The 21,362-nt window shown below is 43.9% G+C and overlaps 1 protein-coding gene across 1 annotated transcript in view; it reads right to left on the bottom strand.

Moving 5' to 3' along the window:
• Positions 1 to 21,362, bottom strand: part of LOC122921066 (synaptotagmin-12-like) — a 56,622-nt gene that overhangs the window by 7,871 nt on the left and 27,389 nt on the right. Inside the window, 3 exon segments of the mRNA XM_044270962.1 lie at positions 606 to 739; positions 10,769 to 10,889; positions 20,223 to 20,438. Coding sequence (XP_044126897.1) covers positions 606 to 739; positions 10,769 to 10,889; positions 20,223 to 20,438 — 471 coding nt within the window.

Raw genomic sequence — 21,362 nt, 5'->3', positions numbered from 1 at the left:
ATAGCTTAGTCCCCCTCCTGGGTGAGCCCCTTCTGAGTTCGGGTCCCAAAGCAGCTGCTTCCACTATAGCTACACCCCTGATGGGCACCGTGCCACCACCAAAGCGTGCTATCTATATAATAAAGACAGTCTCACATCAATGAATTAGACATCTGCCTTACTGACCTAAATTGTCCATTTGTCTGTTTGCACAGTTCCTGACGTGTCCCCACACCACACACCCCCACACCGCGCGTTCTTCTTCTCCCTGAATATGTGATATGTGTGGCCCTTATGAGCACTGCTTTTAATATATTTGTCTGTTTAATAAATAAAAAAAAATCTTGCAATGTGGTAGTATTGTTTTGTTCTTTTGTATACCTAGTTTTTTTTTTTTTTTGTTTTATCTATTAGTACCTCGCTGTAGGTTCATCACAGGACAATTTATACTATAATGGCATTGGCCTCGGTCATGTAGGTTTAAAACTTTAATATGAGGACAGGAACTGAATTTTAGTCTGAAAAATAGAGCAATGTATTCCCAGGCACGTCTGCTATTACACGGCCCTTTTCACGGATTACATATTAGATATGCATTCATTTAGGCATAATTGGCGATGACTCACCTGCAGGACTATGGCTGGTACTGAGAATATCATGGCTTCATTAAACACCGGATTTCTATCGTCTCGTTTCATGGCCGTCTTCTTCTTGCTGATCTTTCTGCCGTCTTGCAGTAGGTAGACTTTTACAAACGGGTCTATGAAATCAATGGAACAGGATCAGAGTAAGAAATTGTGCTGCTCTAATGTGCCATTAGTAACGTTTAGTAAAATATATGATGCTACAGGAAACAGATACAATCACGATGTGAATCAAGTCTGCCAATGGACAAGTGAAACATTTGCTAGAAACCATTTGTAAAGCTCTGTCCTTTGGTTATGGAAATATATCAATTCAGTTGACCTTTTGCTTAAGAGCAGATAGTACTGAAAGTGAGTACTGGAGAAGATTTAAAGGGGTTGTCACCCTTGTCCATGTGTCCTGTTAGGGCATATGGATGTTGGAACTGGTCTTCTGCTCGGTACCAATTCTATGAGCCTGAATGATAGCTGTTCTGTAACCTATTCTGGTAGACCCAGTGTGTCTATGTATTGCAAGGCTGGTATGTGACTCTACATTTTCCCTACAATGGCCCCCTCACAAGGTTGGACTGGGCCACCAGAGTACCTGCGGTGGGCCTAGGATATAATACCATAGTAGACCACAGGAGAAGAAAACCAAATTTGCTGATTCAAAACCTATTAGACTTTATTGATGATACAAAGGTGGGGCTTCAAGGATGATTTTCTCTGGCGGGTCCAAGGAACCCTAGTCCAACAAGACATTCAAAGGAGAAATGTAAAACCCAGTGTGGCTTTCCTCACCAATAACAGTTAAAGGAGTATTTCCATATCAGATAATGGGGGCATATCGCTAGGATATGCCCCCATTGTCTGATAGGTGTGGGTCCCACCTCTGGGACCCACACCTACACCGAGAACAGAGCCCTGAAAGCTAACTTGGCTATTTCTATCCCATAGACATGAGTGGGAGCGGTGGATATGTAAGCATGGTGTGCTCCCATTCACTTCTATGGGGAAAGCGCTTGGTGGTGGCTGGACCAGAGTCCTCCAGCCACCACCTTCCCCGCTCCGTTCTCGATATAGGTGCGGGTCCCAGCGGTGGGACCCGCACCTATCAGACAATGGGGACATATCCTAGCAATACCCCCATTGACTCAGATGGGACAACCCCTTTAAGGAGTGAGAAACAACTGCTAGCAAGTTTTTTTTTTAAGTAGTCATCTTTGTGAGACAACCCTTAAAAGGGTTGTTTGCGTGTTTAATATTGATTACCTGTCCTGAGGATAGGTCATCAATAACAGACCAGCCGTGGTCTGACTTCTGGCACCCTGCCATTGTAAGTCAAATATATTTTATCCTGACACTATTGTATCTTGAGTGACCACTGTATTAGTATACCTATTGAAAAATGACTAAAACAAGATCTGACTTACCCAACATATTTACGATAGTGAAGAATTAATGGGGAATCGGTTGCCAAGAAATTAAATTTCCCTTGTCAAGTTCCAAGGCTTGTTCAAAAAAAGTTGGACATTGACTCACAGGGAACCACTTTCAAAAGGTGACACTAGCGAGATGGTTCTTTTTTTCTGGGACATACCTTCCTGCATAGAAAATTGTAGAGGTACTGGAGAACTGGGCCAACTTCTCTCTCGGCTACAGGCTCTATCGTAGGGATGGGCTGCACCTCAATGGGGAAGGGGCAGCTGTGTTGGGGGAGAAGATGGCTAGAAGGTTGGAGGAGTGTTTAAACTAGGGACTGGGGGGAGGGTAATTACGTTATAGGATGGAAAGATAGTACAGATAGAGACCGGGGGCGAGGTAAAGGGACTGGGGGAGGAATGGATGGAGGGACTAGAACAGTTCAAAAGGAAAGGTGTAAGGTAAAAAATATACATAAACCTCTTAAATGTTTGTATACTAATGCCAGAAGCCTGACTAATAAAACTGGGGAACTGGAATTAGTGATGTGTGAGGATGACTTTGACATAGTGGGAATAACTGAGACATGGCTGGATGATAGCTATGACTGGGCGGTTAATGTATAAGATTACAGTCTGTTTAGAAAGGATCGCCAAAACCGGAGCGGGGTAGGGGTCTGCCTTTATGTAAAGTCCTGTCTACAGCCCACACTTCGGGAAGATATAAATGAGGGACATGGACATGTGGAGTCCCTGTGGGTAGAAATACATGGAGGCAAAAACAATAATAAATTACTAATAGGAGTTTTTTATAAACCGCCTAATATACCAGAGTCCACAGAAAATCTACTACTAAACGAGATAGACGAGGCGGCAAATCATAATGAGGTGGTTATTATGAGGGACTTCAATTACCCAGATATAGACTGGGAAATTGAAACTTGTATATCTCACTAGTTCAGGACCCGACTAGACGGACGGCCATACTGGACTTAGTAATAACCAATAGACCTGACAGAACAACAGATGTGCAGGTTGGGGGACACCTGGGAAATAGTGACCATAAAATAATAACCTTCCAATTATCATTCAAAAGAGTGTTTCTTCAGGGAGGAACAAAAATACCAAACTTCAAAAAAGCTAAATTTAGCCAACGCCATAGGTGTAACTAACTGGAACTAAGTCCTCAAGAATAAAAATACAGCCACAAAATGGGATATTTTTAAAAGCATCCTAAAATCTAATTGGGAGAGGTACATACCTTATGGGAATAGAGGGTTAAGCAACAAGAAAAAAACTATGTGGATAAATAGAAAGCAATAAATGACCAAAAAAAAAAACATTTAAATCACTAAAACAGGAGGGTAGTGAGGAAAAATTTGAATATGTAAAAAACAAATAAAAGCAGCCAAACTAGAGACTGAGAGATTAATTGCCAAAGAGAGCAAAACTAACCCTAAAATTTTCTTCAATTAAATAAATGATAAAAAGTATAAATCTGAAGGTGTTGGCCCTTTACAGAGTGATGAGGGGGGAGTTGCAGAGAGCGATGAGGAGAAAGCAAAGCTATTAAATATTTTTTTCTCCACTGTATTCACTGAGGAAAATATACTGTGAGATGAAATGCAGAATGTAAAAGTTAATTATTATTAATTATTAAATAGGAAGAAGTACAGCGGCGTCGTAAAAAGATTAAAACAGACAAATCGCCAGGCCCAGATGGCATACACCCCTGTATCCGAAGAGAATTAAGTAATGTCATAGCCAGACCCTTTTTTCTGATATTTAAGGACTCTATACTGACAGGGAGTGTTCCACAGGATTGGCACATAGCAAATGTGGTGCCAATATTCAAAAAGGGCCCAAAAACAGAGCCCGGAAACTATAGGCCGTTAAGTTTAACATCTGTCATGGGTAAACTGTTTGAAGGTTTTCTAATTATACTACTATCTTGGAGTACGTCAATGAAAATAAGCAAATAACGCCATATCAGCATGGCTTCATGAGGGATCGGTCATGTCAAACTAATTTAATCAGTTTCTATGAGAAGGTAAGTTCTAGACTTGACAGCGGCGAATCAATGGATGTCGTATATCTGGACTTCTCCAAAGCATTTGACACTGTACCACATAAATGTTAGTATATAAAATGAGAATGCTTGGACTGATATAAAATTCTGTATGTGGGTAAGGAAATGGCTCAGTGATAGAAAACAGAGGGTGGTTATTAATGGTACACACTCAGATTGGGTCACTTTCACTAGTGGGGTCTTGTAGAAGGCTGTGTACTGTGTACAGTTCTAGGCTCCTGTGAACAAGGCAGACATAACAGAGCTGGAGAGGGTACAGAGGAGGGCAACTAAAGTAATAACTGAAATGGGGCAACTACAGTACCCTGAAAGATGATCAACATTAGGGTTATTCACTTTAGAAAAAAGACGACTGAGGGGAGATCTAATTAGTATGTATAAATATATCAGGGGTCGGTACAGAGATCTCTCCCATCATCTATTTATCCCCAGGACTGTGACTGTGACGAGGGGACATCCTCTGCATCTGGAGGAAAGAAGGTTTGTACACAAACATAGAAGAGGATTCTTTACGGTAAGAGCAGTGAGACTATGGAGCTCTCTGCCTGAGGAGGTGGTGATGGTAAGTTCCCTAAAAGAGTTCAAGAGGGGCCTGGATGTATTTCTGGAGTGTAATAATATTATAGGCTATAGCTACTAGAGAGGGGTCGTTGATCCAGAGAGTTATTCTGATCGCCTGATTGGAGAAGGGAAGGAGTTTTTTCCCTTAAGTGGGGAAAATTGGCTTCTACCACACAGTTTTTTTTTTTTTTGCCTTCATCTGGATCAACTTGCAGGATAACAGGCTGAACTGGATGGACAAATGTCTTTTTTCGGTCTTATATACTATGTTACTATGTAAAGCACAAATGCCCTGTGGCAATTATGCCTTAAGATATGCTCAAGTGAGGTTCTTCTTCTACTTGTAAAAATGCCTGATTTGAGATCTATAAAGTTTGTACTGGAATGTGATAATTTGATATAGTACTCTCACTTTCTTCTTCTAGTAACCAAGGTGCTAAAGAATATCACATAACAGAGACACATCTGCAATCAGCTGCAGGATTTCAAGCAAACCTAAAAGGCAAGATAAGGACACACTGCAAAGCCAGACAATGCTAAATTAAGGAAATCTAAAGCAGCATTCATAAGCAAAAACCACGGGAAATCGGTCAGGTATAAAACTATGATTCCTCAATATAGCAAAGTCCTAACTCCCTGCACCAGAGGGTGCTAGCTAGAAGGACATTTTCCTTGGTTGAGAACAGCCCCTTGGGTGACTGAAATCCTACCCATGTTGTCACTTTTAGATGCTTTATTCATCTTATAACTTATAACTAATCGCAAATAACATGGATAGCCCTCAAAATCTGTGGGACCATCATAAAAGAGAACCTTAATACATAACGATTACCAGGGTCAATAATTATCAATGAACAGACACTACAATATAACTTGATCAGGTGACAGTAATATGTCCTGCCCATTGGCTGCAGTCAAATATAACAACTGCACACAAGTAATTAACATGTCTTATTGAGTTTTTTGACCAACATCTACATCAGTTGTCAACAACCTCCAGCACTTCAGCTGTTGTAAAACTACAACTCCCAGCATGCACACTTGTTGAGCTGTTCCTGGCACTGTAGGACCACTAAGAACTGTAGTTTCACAGCAGCTGGAGTCAGGGGTGGATTGGCCATAGACCCCTTGTGATGTTTTCAGTATAATTATGAGACATCAGGCACTTATGCATCTGGCCAGTGGTCACAGGTTCCCTCCCGAATTCAACTGTGTTGCCATCCTCAGGGCAATGATACAGGTGAATACTGTGGCGGCATTATTTTGTGCTGAACTGTGGTATTTAGTTCTTCTAGGGTAGTACCACGGTATTGCTGGCCCTGCCTACTTTTGTTTTCCCTGCCTACTTTTGTTTTCCCTGCCTACATGTGTTGGCCTTCTCCTGTTTGTGTTGCCCCACCTTTTGTCAATTTGGACCCACCTACAACATGGGGCCACTTTTAGGACTCCTTTAAGTTCCAAGTCCTCCCCTGGCTGGAGTGCCCAGGGTTGCTGACCCTTGATCTATATGCTTATACACAACAGGTTCCACATTTACATATGTATCTACGCAAATACTTGAGCTTTGTATGACTTTATGGACATCTTTACTACTTGGGTTCTGAATGGCGCTATGAATGATGGAGGTGTCTAGGTCACAAGTCTACTCTTGTAATGGTCTTCAACTGGAAGATAAAACTGCCAATATTTGCCCAGTAGCTATTCCTTCTAACATCTCCATACACATGCATGGTCAGTTCAATGGGAAGAGGTGAATAAGCCACGGTAAGCCTCCTCTGGTAGTGGTTTATCGGTTGCGAGAGCAAAGGATCCAACACGTTGAAACTTAACATGCTCGATCCTTCTTTCCCATGATATATGCCAAAGGGAGAGAGTCAAGACATCACCATGCACATTAGATAGTTCACCAATCCAGCCGCAATAGGTGGCTTCACTCAACATATATCTAATGTGTAAGGGCATCCTAAGAAGAAGATGTAAATGGAAATACAAGAGGTTCAAAGAACCAACAAAAGAAGAGGAGAACATTTGAAAACATCAAGAAATAGTATCATTTTGCAAATATCCACAGCAGATAATGACTCTACAGCACATGAACATCTGTAATGTTCCATAAGACCCATTGTGTCTTTCAAGTCTAATCATAGCCTATTTCTCTGTGGATTTTCACTGACTTTTATATTTCAACTTTTATTCTACGGTCCGAACAGTTGAGCAAATATTTGCTTCTTTCTTTCCTTTACGTAGGATAAAGATAAACGACCGTCCTGACACGATCGTAATTCTCGTGAATACAAAGCTCTTTCTTGCTCATTGGTATTACAGAGGTGGCACGTTTTAATACGCCAGGAGCAAAACTAAGAAATATCTGCTGACCCAACGTCTTCTGCAAGGTGATGAATACCCAAGATTACCTTTCAATGAGGAGTTTAGGCCGGCATTATTCCTCACGACTTTAACACTAGGAGATCATTATTTTTATAGGCGCATAATATTTCAGAACACGGCGCGGCATCCACATACATATAGAACCCAAGTGATTTCGCTGCCTGTCGGCGAGTTAGCCAGGGTTGTACGTCTTTACTAAAGGTATTGTAAAGCCGTGTATAAAAAGCACAGAGCTTCTTTAGAATTTACACAGCATGCTTACATACAAGCTTTGGCCAACTTTTATTTTCTGTAGATCCTTTGAGGGAGATTTATCAAGGCTTGTGGTTCATCCCCTGTGCACTGGCTGGAGATGCACCTAATATATCAAGAACTCTATACATTAGAAAATCAATTCTATACCCAATTGGATCCAGTTTCTGTCCTAAATTATAGTAAATCTGGTGGCCAGTGGAAGCGCCACCACTCCCGTTGAGTACCATCCCTTTTCCTGCCAGTTGCAAGAAGCACAAAAAGTTGCAAATGATGACATAAATATGGCATGCACCATAATTTGCAACTTTTTGTGCCACTTTTGTGCCCTAAAAACCTTGATAAATATGCCCCTTTGTGTTTAATGTGGGCTTGGTCTCATGGGGTGTGGATGTGACTCTAATGCATAAAGTAATAAAATCGCTTTCCAGAAAGGAGCTCTGTGTGCAGGGGCGCACCACCAATGAGGCTAGATGCACCCCTGTCTGTGTGAATAACAGTTAGTAGATCCACCAGGTTCCAGGGCAGTGGCGTGCCTATGTTGTTTGGCACCCGGGGCGGGTCCTTTCTCTGGTTCCCCCCCCCCCCCAATACTTAAAAAAAATCGTACCCCCTCACAGTAGTATGGCCCTCATTGTAAAACCTTCACAGTAGTTTTGTACAGATGTGTGCCCCTTAACAATAGTTATGCCCACATTGTGCCCCCTTAAAGTACTTATCCCTTCATTGTACCCCCTTCACAGTATTTATGCCCTCATTGTGCCCCCCTCACAGTAGTTATGCCCTGTGTTCCCCCCTCACAATAGTTATGCCCTCTCTGTGCCCCTTTCACAGTAGTAATGCCCTATCTGGGCCCTTCACAGTTGTAATGCCCTCTTTCAGCCCCCTTGACAGTAATAATCCCCATTGTGCCCCCTTCATAGTAATAATGCCCATTGTGCCCCCTTAATAGTAATAATGCCGATTGTGCCTCTTTATTAGTAATAATGCCCATTGTGCCCCCTTAATAGTAATAATGCCCATTGTGCCCCTTCACAGTAATAATGCCCTCTGTGCCCCCTCCATAGTAGAAATCCCCATTGCGCCCACTTAATAGTAGTAATGCCCTCTGTGCTAGTAATGCCCATTGTGCCCCTTCACAGTAATAATGCCCTCTGTGCCCCCTTCATAGTAGTAATGACCTTTTTGCACTGTGCCCCCCTCCATAGTAGAAATGTCCATTGTGTCCCCTTCACTTTAGCAATGCCCATTGTACCCCTTCACATTAGCAATGCCCATTGTGCCCCCTCCAGAGTAGAAATGCCCATTGTGCCCCCTCCAGAGTAGAAATGCCCATTGTGCCCCCTCTGTGTTAAAAACAACAACAACACAGTAACTACTCATCTTGTCCCGTTCCTGAAGCTCACAGTCCTCTCTCCCCTGCAGACACACATGGCTATGCAGCACTGTGTGGGCAGAGCTTATGCAGATTTCCATGCTGCAGGCTCCTCCCACACAGGTCGGCAGAGCTATCTGTGTCTGCAGGCTGAATGGTGGAGCAGGGACCACCACCCTGAAGGAGGGGAGGAGCACTGGGAGCTGAGCGGTGAGTGACAGTACCCAGCCCCCCTGTGCTCTAGCAATGAGCGCTTCCATTTGTATTGATGGAAGCGCTCATTGCTTCTAGGCTCTGGCACCCTGTGAGAGCGGTACCTGGGGCGGACCGCCCCCCTCTTAGCATGCCACTGTTCCAAGGTATTGTTACTGGATGACAGTGGGGCCTAGCATGCCCTTAGTTTTCGCTGTGATGACTGACAGACATAAACGTGAGACAAGTTGATTTGGATACCAAACAGACAAAAACAGAGCCATACCCTGGCACTACATGAATAGTCAGGAGACCCTCTAATAGCTTGTGATGTCATCATGCCCCATCCTACTCAGTGGTTGGCAGCTTCAGCCATTACACTGCTTCTTACACTGGTAATGACAACTGCTGCTGCAGCCTAGTGATGTGCAGCAGAGGTTGTATTATTTGTAGCACACAATAAAATTGTGCGACATTATGAATAACTTGGTATGTTAAAGGTCAAAATGGCTTAAAAAATAAAATAAAATCATACCTCACCGACCCCTTGCTGTTCCCATTCTGAGTTCACCACTGGTTTCTACCTACTGGTCCTTACTGACATATGAAATGTGACCACTGAGCCAAAGATTGGCCTCAGGACTGATCTGCTTCATCCAGTGATCGGCCGATCGGTCACATGTCTATGTTGAAAGGGATTTGGGAAAATACGAATGAAGGACACTGCTCTGTCTGCTCCCTCTTCTTGCCAACCCAGACAGTAAGACAAGAAGCAGATTTAAACAGCTATTTCCATCTCAGCCTTTCATGGCCACGATGGAAATAACAACAGAAAGCGCCAGCCAGAGGTAGGTGAAGTTCTGTAACTCCTGAGTTACTGGAAACAGCATTGCTTGCTGGGCTATGATGCTTGAGTAGCTCCCATTAACTGCTATGGGACTTACGGAAACAGAGAAGCGCAGCTAACTCAGATGTTTCCATAACTCCAGCCACCCCCGGCTAGCACTTACTGTGGTTATTGCCATTAAAGGGGTTGTGCCACCATTACATTTTATTTTAAGATAGTTCAGCACGAAGAAGTAGTTAATTTAGTAATTTACTTTCTGTTACAAAAATGATCCAGTTGTGAGATATTCTCTTTACTTCATTAAAATGGCACCCCCTGGCCATTCATTATAGTAGTATGCACGTCCACCTACTGAGGTGGTCGCACATGCTTGGTTCCATCCTTCAACTGCCACCAGCCAGATCTACAGTTAGAAGTTGTGACAGGTACAAGGAGAGAGCTGCAGCAGAAACAAAACACCCCTCTGAGCTGTGATAGGGAGAGAGCTGCAGCAGAGAAGACACACCCCCTGAGTGGTGATAGGGAGAGATCTGCAGTAGAAAAGACACACCCACTGATTAAGGTCACGCCCCCTGAACTACCAGCCTGAAGAGAATCTAGCAGAGCAACCAGAGCAATGAATGGAGAGATCTCTGGATCCATGTGAGGTACAGGGCTGGTTCTAGCTTTGTTAGAAGGAGATTGCCATGTACTATATTATGTCTAGTACTCATTATTTTACATTAATCATGGTACAACCCCTTTAAACTCCAAGATGGAAATACACATTTTAAAAAGAAACACATCACTACAGGATCAGACTAGATAGTGTTTGTTTGTAGTTTGTAACCATGAAGACACATATAAGCAAGATACACAAAATGTTGGGATATGTTTAATCAAGACTTTATGGAAAGTTGGCTAATTTTGTAGTTTGTTCTAGATGTACTTTAAAAAAAATAAACTGCAGAAGATCATGTATTTGTTAATATGTATTTTCTTCTACAAGAATTTGCAAACAGCAAAAAAAACATCATATGGCACTTAAGATGCTCTTACCTGCTGTGGTCTTCCCTTCGTTCCACAGAAGGTTCTTTGCTTTAACTACCACCACTGTAAGACGTTCAGCGGTAGGAAGGTAGCTAAGAGACAGCAGAATTTCTCCCACGGCATCTGCAGCCTACAAGACAACATCATGGTTGACATAATAGATTTTTACATAATCTTGTGTTTGCCAAAATGAATCAGGTTTGGGACAAGGACCAGTTTCTTACTCTGGCTTTAAATGAAGCATGTACAAACCAAAAAACTGTGGAGATTTGGGGTTCTTCATGTAAATATAAGGATGCATTAGATGGTTCAGATCCCACCTGTTGTCTAAAAGACCTTCACTAACATCAGTGATTATCTTTTATCTCTGTACTCAAATACATTGGCTTGAGTTTACTAGAGGAGGAATTCCAAGCTGTCCATGCACTGTCAATAGCAAGCGTTCGGCTGATAGCCAAGCTGCTCCATACCGAGCATGCATATATTTTCAATGGGGACACCTCCGACAGGCATATCTCCCTTGAGAGCAAAAGTTCATGCATGTTAAAAATAAACATAACCAATCCTTTCTTCCACCAACATCTTCTGAACATTGGTTGGGCACTTCATAAACATCAGACAGTTGGCCGGTCTGGCCAAAACTGATGGGTTGGCTGACCTATGTCTAATATGTTTGAGAAGGTGATAGATAAATCTACATGTATGTACTAAATTAGTTCTGATCAAGGTCCATTAGTCTTAGCTCTAATCAATCTATTCAATGACATTTTTGTTACACAATGAACATATAAACATCACTGCATAAGCAATTCTTCCTCCCCCATCCCCATATACAATTCCGATAGATCCCATAGAAAGAATCTTGACAGTCTGCCGAGAAATGAGCTGGAAATGCCCTTGAAACTACTATTGGCCTGAGCCTTTCGTTACCCCAACATGGGCCATTGGAGGAGGCTTGGGAGGGTTTCATACATGTAGTCAACGAACCCAAATGAAATTGCCAGCTGACAATATCCTATGTGTATGGCCAGATTTGCAGAAATATTTAGATGTTCTTCAATTATTCACTATTGCAAATTACAGTCAGAAGTTTATTCAAAGCCTTTGTCCAAAAAAGTGTGTTTGTCTCGAGACTCACTCTATCCAGTCAGTGCTGCCATTTTCAGGCTGTGCAGGTACACACCAACAACTGGTTACCTCTTCTCTGTACCCTTACTGCAGACTGCTAGCAATTCATTCATAACATCTGGTAGAAATAATAAAGGAATGGCACAATATAGAGTCATAAGAATAGATTCTCCAGAATTGTTATTACATGGGGGAATGCATGAAGCTATTAAAACAGGCATGTCAGGAGCGGTGAAAGGTCCTCTTTAAACAGAATTTATTGTCTGTGAGACAAAATTGCTGATTTCCTTAACAGTTTTGGTGGAGAATGCGGGCATGTCCAGCAGCTTCTAGCCCCAGTGCAAGTTACCTGGATGGGAGTGTACCAGTCTCTTCTCTGCTTCTCCTCTATGGGTCTTGCTTCGGAGAACTTAGCCTACCAGTTAGCCGACACTGCAGATCTCTCTCCCATGGTGGACTCTGTCTTTCCTTATGATTGTGAGCTTTTATTGTCAGTGCACTGTCTTGTCTTTTCTAACCGCGCTGGCCTATGTACGATCCCACAGTCCCACCATTCACAAGAGAGGCCGGCACTTTTTCCTATAGTCTGCACGACCACTAGTGATGGATTGCAGGGTGGTTGTAAACCCTGGAAACGAGCAGTGTATAATGTAATTCAATGCAGCAAAGGAGGCTACCCCTTTAAAAGCCCTTTCTTTCCGGCAAAAGATCAGACTTTTCCCATTCATCTTCTATGACAGTCTCTGTGCATGTTTTCATTTATTTATTTCTATCTTTTTCACTCTCTCTCTTTTACTATCCTTGTAAATCTCTTCTGTTAAGGAGATCTAGCTGCCTAATCCAATGCAAATGCGGTTGTGGGCCGAAAAAAACAACAACTTTATGTGCAATGGTTTTTGTCTGTCCAAAACCTGGCATTTATGCCAGAAAGAGGCCGGATCACTACCGCACCTCATTGCAGTCAATGGGGATCCAGCAGTGAAGTAGAGGATCTGTTAGGCTGGAATAGCCTGCCGGATCTCCTAACGGAGATGTGAACGAGGCCTAATAACTCCCTGCTTAAAACTTCATTTTCTGTGAGACAAGAGACTTAAAGGGGTTGTGTCACTTCAGCAAGTGGCATTTATCATGTAGAGAAAGTTTATACAAGCCACTTACTAATGTATTGTGACTGTCCATACTGCCTCCTTTGCTGGCTGGATTCATTTTTCCATCACATTATTCAGTGGCTTTTTCAATTTATCCTGAGCCCAGCCAGCTCACTAGGCTCAGTGCCCAGCCCACCCAGCCCAGGTACTGTCTAGTTACTAGTTACCATATACCATTCTGGCCTTGGTATCTTCTGTATATTATTTTATATGAGCTGGTATAAGTTATTTATTATACATATACTGGTATATAATATTTAATACCACAAGATGCATAACTTATACCAGCCATACATATATAATTATATACAGGAGTTATGCAGGTTATTTCAGCATGGTCCATATCACTATCTACAAGAAGATGTATAACTTATACCATCCATCAGGGGCGTAGCTAAAAGCTCATGGGCCCTGGTGCAAGAGTTCAGCTTGGGCCCCCGTCCCTCAGTGCTTGTTGGCAAGGGGCAGGGGAGCACATAGCCCTTCTGCTGCCTGAGGCAAACATTGAAAGGGCACCCCCTCATGCCAAATTCTTGACCTAACCCCTTCCCTCCAGCCAGAGGTGTAAATTGACCAGTACGCACTTTCTATAATGCCAGTGTCTTATGTGGCACAAGGGTCTTTGGGCCCCCTCAGGCTCCTGGACCCGGTAGCGAGTGCTACCTCTGCACCCCCTATAGCTACGCCCCTGCCAGCCATACATATATAATTATATACAGGAGATACCCAGGTTATAGCAGCATGGTCCATCACTGTATACAAGAAGATATATCTTTTACCAGCTGTACATATATAATTATATACAGGAGATACCCAGGTTATACCAGCATGGTCCATATCACTATAGTAAACACAAGAAGATGCATCTTCTTGTATACAGTTATGGACCATGCTGCTATAACCTGGGTATCTCCTGTATATAATTATATATGTATGGCTGGCAGGGGCCCTTTCAATGTTTGCCTCAGGCAGCAGGAAAGCTATGTGCTCCTCTGCCCCTTGCCAACAAGCACTGAGGGACGGGGGCCCAAGCTGAACTCTTGCACCAGGGCCCATGAGCTTTTAGCTACGCCCCTGATGGATGGTATAAGTTATACATCTTCTTGTAGATAGTGATATGGACCATGCTGAAATAACCTGCATATCTCCTGTATATAATTATATATGTACAGCTGGTATAAGTTATACATCTATAGTGATATGGACCATGCTGGTATAACCTGGGCATCTCCTGTATATAATTATATATGTACAGCTGGTATAAGTTATACATCTTCTGGTATATTATATACTAGCATGTTCCATATCACTATATACAAGAAGATGTATAACTTATACCAGCCATACATATATAATTATATACAGGAGATATGCAGGTTATTTCAGCATGGTCCATATCACTATCTACAAGAAGATGTATAACTTATACCAGCTGTACATACATTATTATATGCAGTGGACGCCTAGGTTATAGCAGCTATACATATATAATTATATACAGCCTCAGCTCCTCTCTCAAATTGCAGCCACAGAGACGTCGCAGAAGGCCATGCATTCTAGTTGGCCAATCACAGAGCCAGCCGAGATCCTGCTTGTCCTCTCTTTATTGCCAAACATATCCCCTGCTCCTCAGCCAGGGCAGTACTACTTGGTGTATCGCAGGACAGCCATTGCTAAGTATACAACGAGTTTGAAGTTCCAATCATGCTCTGGCTTCGAAGTGCACTCCATAGGCAGCTGTAAGTATAGAATGCAGAAAATGTATGGACAGCATCTTACACTGCTGGTACTGTATTACAGTGGCGCGCCCAGGGTGTTTGGCACCTGGGGCGGGTCCTTTCTCTGGTGCCCCCACCCCCAATACTTGACCACATACCTCTTACATCCATGGACATCTCCTATCATGTAGACCTTCTCTTTCCTCTTCTCCTCCGTTAGACCGCCATGACAAATTCTTTCAGCCACATCTCGTCTCTACAGAGTTTGTAACACAGACACGTTAGATTTCTAAATTTTTCCATCAACCTCCCCATCCTGGTGTCCCCACAGTGTCATCCTGCCACCCCCAATACTGTGCCCGTTGTGCCCCCCAATGCCCCAGGTACTATACTGCGGAAAAAATAGTGACCCTAATAGACATAATTGGGGTAATTTATCAAACTGGATTAAAGTAAAACTGGATTTCCAAAAGAGCTGTCAAAAATGAAAGGTGGAATCTGATTGGCTGCAAAGGGGCTACTAAGCCAGTTCTGCATTACACCAGTTTGATAAATTACCCCAAATGTCCCTGTAGTGTCCACAGCAGCTATAATGTCCCCTAGAGACCCCCAGTAATAATAACACCCTATATTGTGCTCCAGGCGATAATCCCTCTATAGTGTCCCCAGAAATAATAGAATTGCCCTGACAGTGCCTCCCCAATAGCACAGCCCCCCATGCTGCCCCATATAGTAATTTCCCCCACACTTCCCCGATATAGTAATTCCTCCCACACTGCCCCCAAACAGTAATTTGCCCCACACTGCCTCATACAGTAATTTGCCCCACACTGCCCCATACAGTAATTTGCCCCACACTGCCCCATACAGTAATTTGCCCCATACTGCCTCCACACAGTAATTTGCCCCATACTGCCTCCACACAGTAATTTGCCCCACACTGCCCCCCACAGTAATTTCCCCCACACTGCCCCCACAGTAATTTCCCCCACACTGCCCCCACAGTAATTTCCCCCACACTGTCCCCCACAGTAATTTCCCCCACACTGCCCCCCACAGTAATTTCCCCCACACTGCCCCCCACAGTAATTTCCCCCACACTGCCCCATACTGTAATTTCCCCCCACACTGCCCCATACTGTAATTTCCCCCACACTGCCCCCATACTGTAGTTTCCCCCACACTGCCCCCACACAGTCATTTCCCCCACACTGCCCCCACACAGTCATTTCCCCCACACTGCCCCCACACAGTCATTTCCCCCACACTGCCCCTATACTGTAGTTTCCCCCACACTGCCCCCACACAGTCATTTCCCCCACACTGCCCCCACACAGTCATTTCCCCTACACTGCCCCCACACAGTAATTTGCCCCACACAGTAATTTCCACCACATTGCCCCATATAGTAATTTCCCCCACACAGTAATTTGCCCCACACTGCCCACACACAGTCATTTTACCCACACTGCCCCCCACAGTAATTCCTCCCACACTGCCCCATACAGTAATTTGCCCCACATTGCCCCCACACAGTAATTTGCCCCACTCTACCCCCCCACAGTAATTTCCCCCACACTGCCTCCACACAGTAGTTTCCCCCACACAGTAGTTTCCCCCACACTGCCCCCACACAGTAGTTTCCCCCACACTGCCCCCACACAGTAGTTTCCCCCACACAGTAGTTTCCCCCACAGTGCCTCCACACAGTAGTTTGCCCCACACTGCCCCCACGCAGTAATTTTCCACACACTGCCCCCATACAGTAGTTTCCCTTACATTGCCCCCACACAGTAGTGTCCCCCACATAGTAATTTCCCCCAAACTGCCCCACACAGTAGTTTCCCCCACACAGTAGTTTCTCCACACTGCCCCACACTGTCCCAATACTGTAGTTTCCCCCACATTGCCCCCACACAGTAGTTTCCCCCACACAGTAGTTTCTCCACACTGCCCCCATATTGTAGTTTGCCCCACACTGCCCCCACACAGTAATTTCCCCCACACTGCCCCATACAGTAATTTGCCCCACACTGCCCCCATACAGTAGTTTCCCTCACATTGCCCCCACACAGTAGTGTCCCCCACACAGTAATTTCCCCCAAACTGCCCCACACAGTAGTTTCCCCCACACGGTAGTTTCTCCACACTGCCCCCATATTGTAGTTTGCCCCACACTGCCCACACACAGTAATTTCCCCCACACTGCCCCCATACCGTTTTTTCCCCCACACAGTAGTGTCCCCCACTCAGTCGTTTCCCCCACATTGCGCATATAGTAATTTGCCCCCACATAGTAATCCCTCCAATAATTATTGCGCCCACATAGTAATCCCTCCCATAATAATTTGCCCCCACACAGTATCCGACCATATTTTTCCCCCACATGTCCTCCTGTGTGCACCCCCCTCATGTCCACCAAAGTTTGCACATAAAAAAAATAAAAATAAATAAATAATAAAAGCTAAATACTCACCTGCGCTTGCTCGCAGAATCGCGACACAGGCGCGCGTGATGACGTCATCGCGTGCCTGCAACAGGTTTTACTACCGCATAGGCCTCAGGCCTGAAGCCTATGGTGGTAATCGGCGGCGGGGCTGCTGTTTCAAGGAAGACCTTCTTAACAATTAAGTGGGGAAAAAAGCTATGTTATCAGTGCCTGATTGGCGGGGGGGGGGGCAAAATCACAATAAATATCTTTTCCTTCATTGTTTTAACAGCATTACACGTAGTGGTTAGCCACAGAAGGTCCATTCTTCAGATACTTAAATTCTGCTACATACAACAATGCCAAAAAGAAAAACTAGTTCCAGCTCTGAGTGGTCGGCACAGCATCCGTACAAATAGCGGGAAAGATGAATTTCATGCCTTCTGTACAGTATGCAGATGGAGCTATAGAGCAGCATGCTGATACAAGCACAGGCTGAATGTGCGGAGTGCAGGTGCATCCTCCCTAGCATCATTTATTTACTAATACCCAGTCACCTCTGAATGACCAGAGGCGTAACTGCCATAGCGGTAGACCAGGCAACTGCTATGGGGCCCAGGGCAAGAGGGGGCCCAGTCTTAGTTGAGATTATGCCCTCTTCTACTGGAGGTGAAAATCAGGACTCTACCCTAAAGGAACAATTTTTAGCAAACAAGGCAGGGAAAAAATGCCCCAACGGTCATTGAAAAGGGTTTAGGCAGAAACCTTTTTGTCCTGTGTGGGGGCCTGGTTTGATCCTTGCTATGGGGCCCTTCTTCTCTATGTACGCCCCTGTGAATGACAAAATATGTGCTGTATCATGCAGTGAAGCACTATCACTCTTACAGAAGTGTGGACTGTGGCATTAAAGGGAACCTGTCACTGGGATTTTGTGTATAGAGCTGAGGACATGGGTTGCTAGATGGCCGCTAGCACATCCGCAATACCCAGTCCCCATAGCTCTGTGTGCTTTTATTGTGTAAAAAAAACAAACGATTTGATACATATGCAAATGAACCTTAGATGAGTCCTGTCTCTGAGAAGAGTCCAGCGTGAAGGAGCCCACCACCGCCCCGCATCCTCAGAATCTCCTCCTTGCTCCCTGACGTCAGAAATCTAGAGCACCGTAATCTCGCGATGCGCGAGCTAGCACATGGGCATTGTCGTCATAGTGTTCCTTCCCTGTGCTGGCATCAGCCTCAGGGAACGAACTGCGCACGCACTAGCTCACGCATCGCGAGATTACGGCGCTCTAGCTTTCTGACGTCGGGGAGATTCTGAGGATGCGGGGCGGTGCTGGGCTCCTTCACGCTGGACTCATCTCAGGGAAAGGACTCATCTAAGGTTCATTTGCATATGTATCATATAGTTTTGTTTACACAATAAAAGCACACAGAGCTATGGGGACTAGGTATTGCGGATGTGCTAGCGGCCATCTAGCAGCCCATGTCCTCAGCTCTATACACAAAACCCAGGTGACAGGTTCCCTTTAAAGTTGATAGAGAGATTTACAATGACTTCTCTATTGCTAAGTGTGACCTGTGGGAAAACCAAAGCAAAATCTCTATGTGAAAATGTGCTAGCTCCCTATTCTGTGCAGAGGCACATAGACTACATTAAAGAACACAACCTGGCATATTCATTGGCAACAGATGCTTCAAATAAAGGTGCAACTAAGTGTTTTCCAGTTGTACTCAGATATTTTCATGTTGAGAAAGAGGTGCAACATCTGCTGCTTGATTTTTACAGCGATAGTAATGAAACTTCTGAAGCTATGACCAACCAACTCCTCTCCAAGCTAGATCAGGCTGGTCTGGATTTGACCAACATGTCGGCTTACACAGCAGACAATGCCAGTAAAAGAACAATGTTTCAGAAACTGAAACGGTCTCATAAGGAACTGTCTTGCTCACAAAGTCCACAATACATCCAAGTTTGCTGCAGGAAAAGTGGATTTTGATGTTGATAATGTTGTGCTCAAGGTGTATAGCCATGTCAGTATCTCAGCTAGTAGGACAGCACAACTGAGGGAATTCTGTGAATTTCTTGAAGTTGATGAATTCAATCTTTTGCGTCATGTATGTTGTGACAAGGTGGTTGTCACTACTTCCATCTATTGACCGGATTCTTCTGAACTGGAAACCCCAGACAAGTTATTTCCAAAGTTTAGATGAGGAGGAATGCCCTAAAGTTCTGCAGACGTTCTTTGGAGAAAACACCTGTGATGTGTCAGAGGCTTATTTATTTTCTATTTCTCAGCCATGCTCTGAAATTATTCTCTGACTGCACTGAAGTTCTGGAGGCCAAATCCTTCTGTATCACCTCAGCGTACAAGCTAATGACAGATCTGAATGGCAAACTTGAGAGAAGACTTAGAGAAGGCATTGCACTGAACTCCAGGTTGAAACAGCTTACTCCAGATCTAGCTAGAAAATGTGAAGCTGATTTTTGTTTTTTTCTACAAAATGGCAAAGAAATACTTAAATGACAGATATGATTTCTCTGAAAAGAGCTTTCATAGCCAAATATCTAAACTAAGTCTTGGAAGTCCGGTGCCATTTGGAGAATTCTCTGAAGCAGTCCAAGCCTCCTTTTATGCAATGCATTGATATACAGTGGGGCAAAAAAGTATTTAGTCAGCCACCAATTGTGCAAGTTCTCCCACTTAAAAAGATGAGAGAGGCCTGTAACTTTCATCATAGGCATACCTCAACTATGAGAGACATAATGAGAAAAAAAATCTAGAAAATCACATTGTCTGATTTTTTAAGAATTTATTTGCATGGTCTAGTATTGAACTATTGTGCGCCACTGTCACCGGTACGATGTCCTCTTTTTCAGGGTGTGATCACAGATATCCTCCTTTTTGGGGTTCTGCAAGTGGCCACCTTATCATAATACATTAGTAAGTGCCTTGTATTGACTTTCTGTACATGATAAATGCCATTTACTGAAGTGAGACGACCCCTTTAAGTGCGATTTCCTTATCAAAGTGAACTAACCTTATTGACGTCTTGGAGGTATATCCATGTATTGAAAGGCCTCACAGTCAGATCCAGGTCGGATAATTTCAGCTCTGCTACTCCCGTGCTGATATTTCTTTCATCCCCATCTATCGCAAATATAGAAAACCTCAGGCTATTCTCTTCCAGCGCCAGCGGATCGAGAGGAATGGAAAACCTCTCGTCGAATAAAACTGAATATGAATTTCTCTGTATCTGTCAAAACAAAAAAAAGGCACACATATGTTAAAAGGGGACGCTTCATGGAAAATCTGCTGAAAGAAATGGAACATTCAGAAAAGGCTACATTGTTTCGAAACACACAAACTAACTGACAGATTACGAGGCTCCGCTTTTTCTTCATCAGACCAATGTACTGAGCCTGGTGGAAATGTGCACCTCTCAAGATGCAAATTAGCAAAGCATGGTCTCATAGGTTCACCTACAGTAGAAGAGGAGATAATCCCAACTAAGACTGGGCCCCCTCTTGCCCTGGGCCCTATGGCAGTAGCATGGTCTACCGCTATGGTAGTTACGCCCCTGCATATAACCAATCATATTCCACCTTTAATTTTTCAGAGGAAAGGATCAATCTGATTGGTTGATATGGACAACTAAGCCAGTTTGCTTTTGCACCAATTTTGATAAATCTCCTCCACTGTCTTTGAAACTACAACTGTTAAAATAGGCAAATAATGTCACCTGTTCTACCAACAAGCACTACCAACATTTCAGGGATGAGGGTGAGTTGTGTTGAGCAATGCTGCCCACGTTGGGTGCTGCATGGTGGCTTCAGTGGTTTTATGGGGTTACTCAAGACTAAATCAGACCTGAAGATGTTGTCGACCCACAGTGATGATGATACTCACCTGGTCCCCACTGCTGGATCAGTCTGTGTGGCTCCCGGCAATTCTGCTTCCCTCCTACATCTGAAGGTCTGATTTATTCTTGGATAACCCATTAAAAGAGGTTCTTCAGAACCTCTTCAGATACTGATAACCTATTCTCAGGATAGGTTATCAATAACAGATCAGTGGGGGTCCAACACCCAGTTTCCACACCAATCAGTTGTTTCAGACTTCTGCGGAGCTGGAACCTAACAGTGTATGGATCGGAAGCAGAAGGCTCCATCCACTGTGT

The sequence above is a fragment of the Bufo gargarizans genome, chromosome 10 (assembly GCF_014858855.1).
Source record: "Bufo gargarizans isolate SCDJY-AF-19 chromosome 10, ASM1485885v1, whole genome shotgun sequence".
Lineage (NCBI taxonomy): Eukaryota > Metazoa > Chordata > Amphibia > Anura > Bufonidae > Bufo > Bufo gargarizans.
The sequence above is the reverse complement of the archived record's forward strand: the minus strand, read 5'-3'. Positions and strand labels throughout refer to the sequence as shown.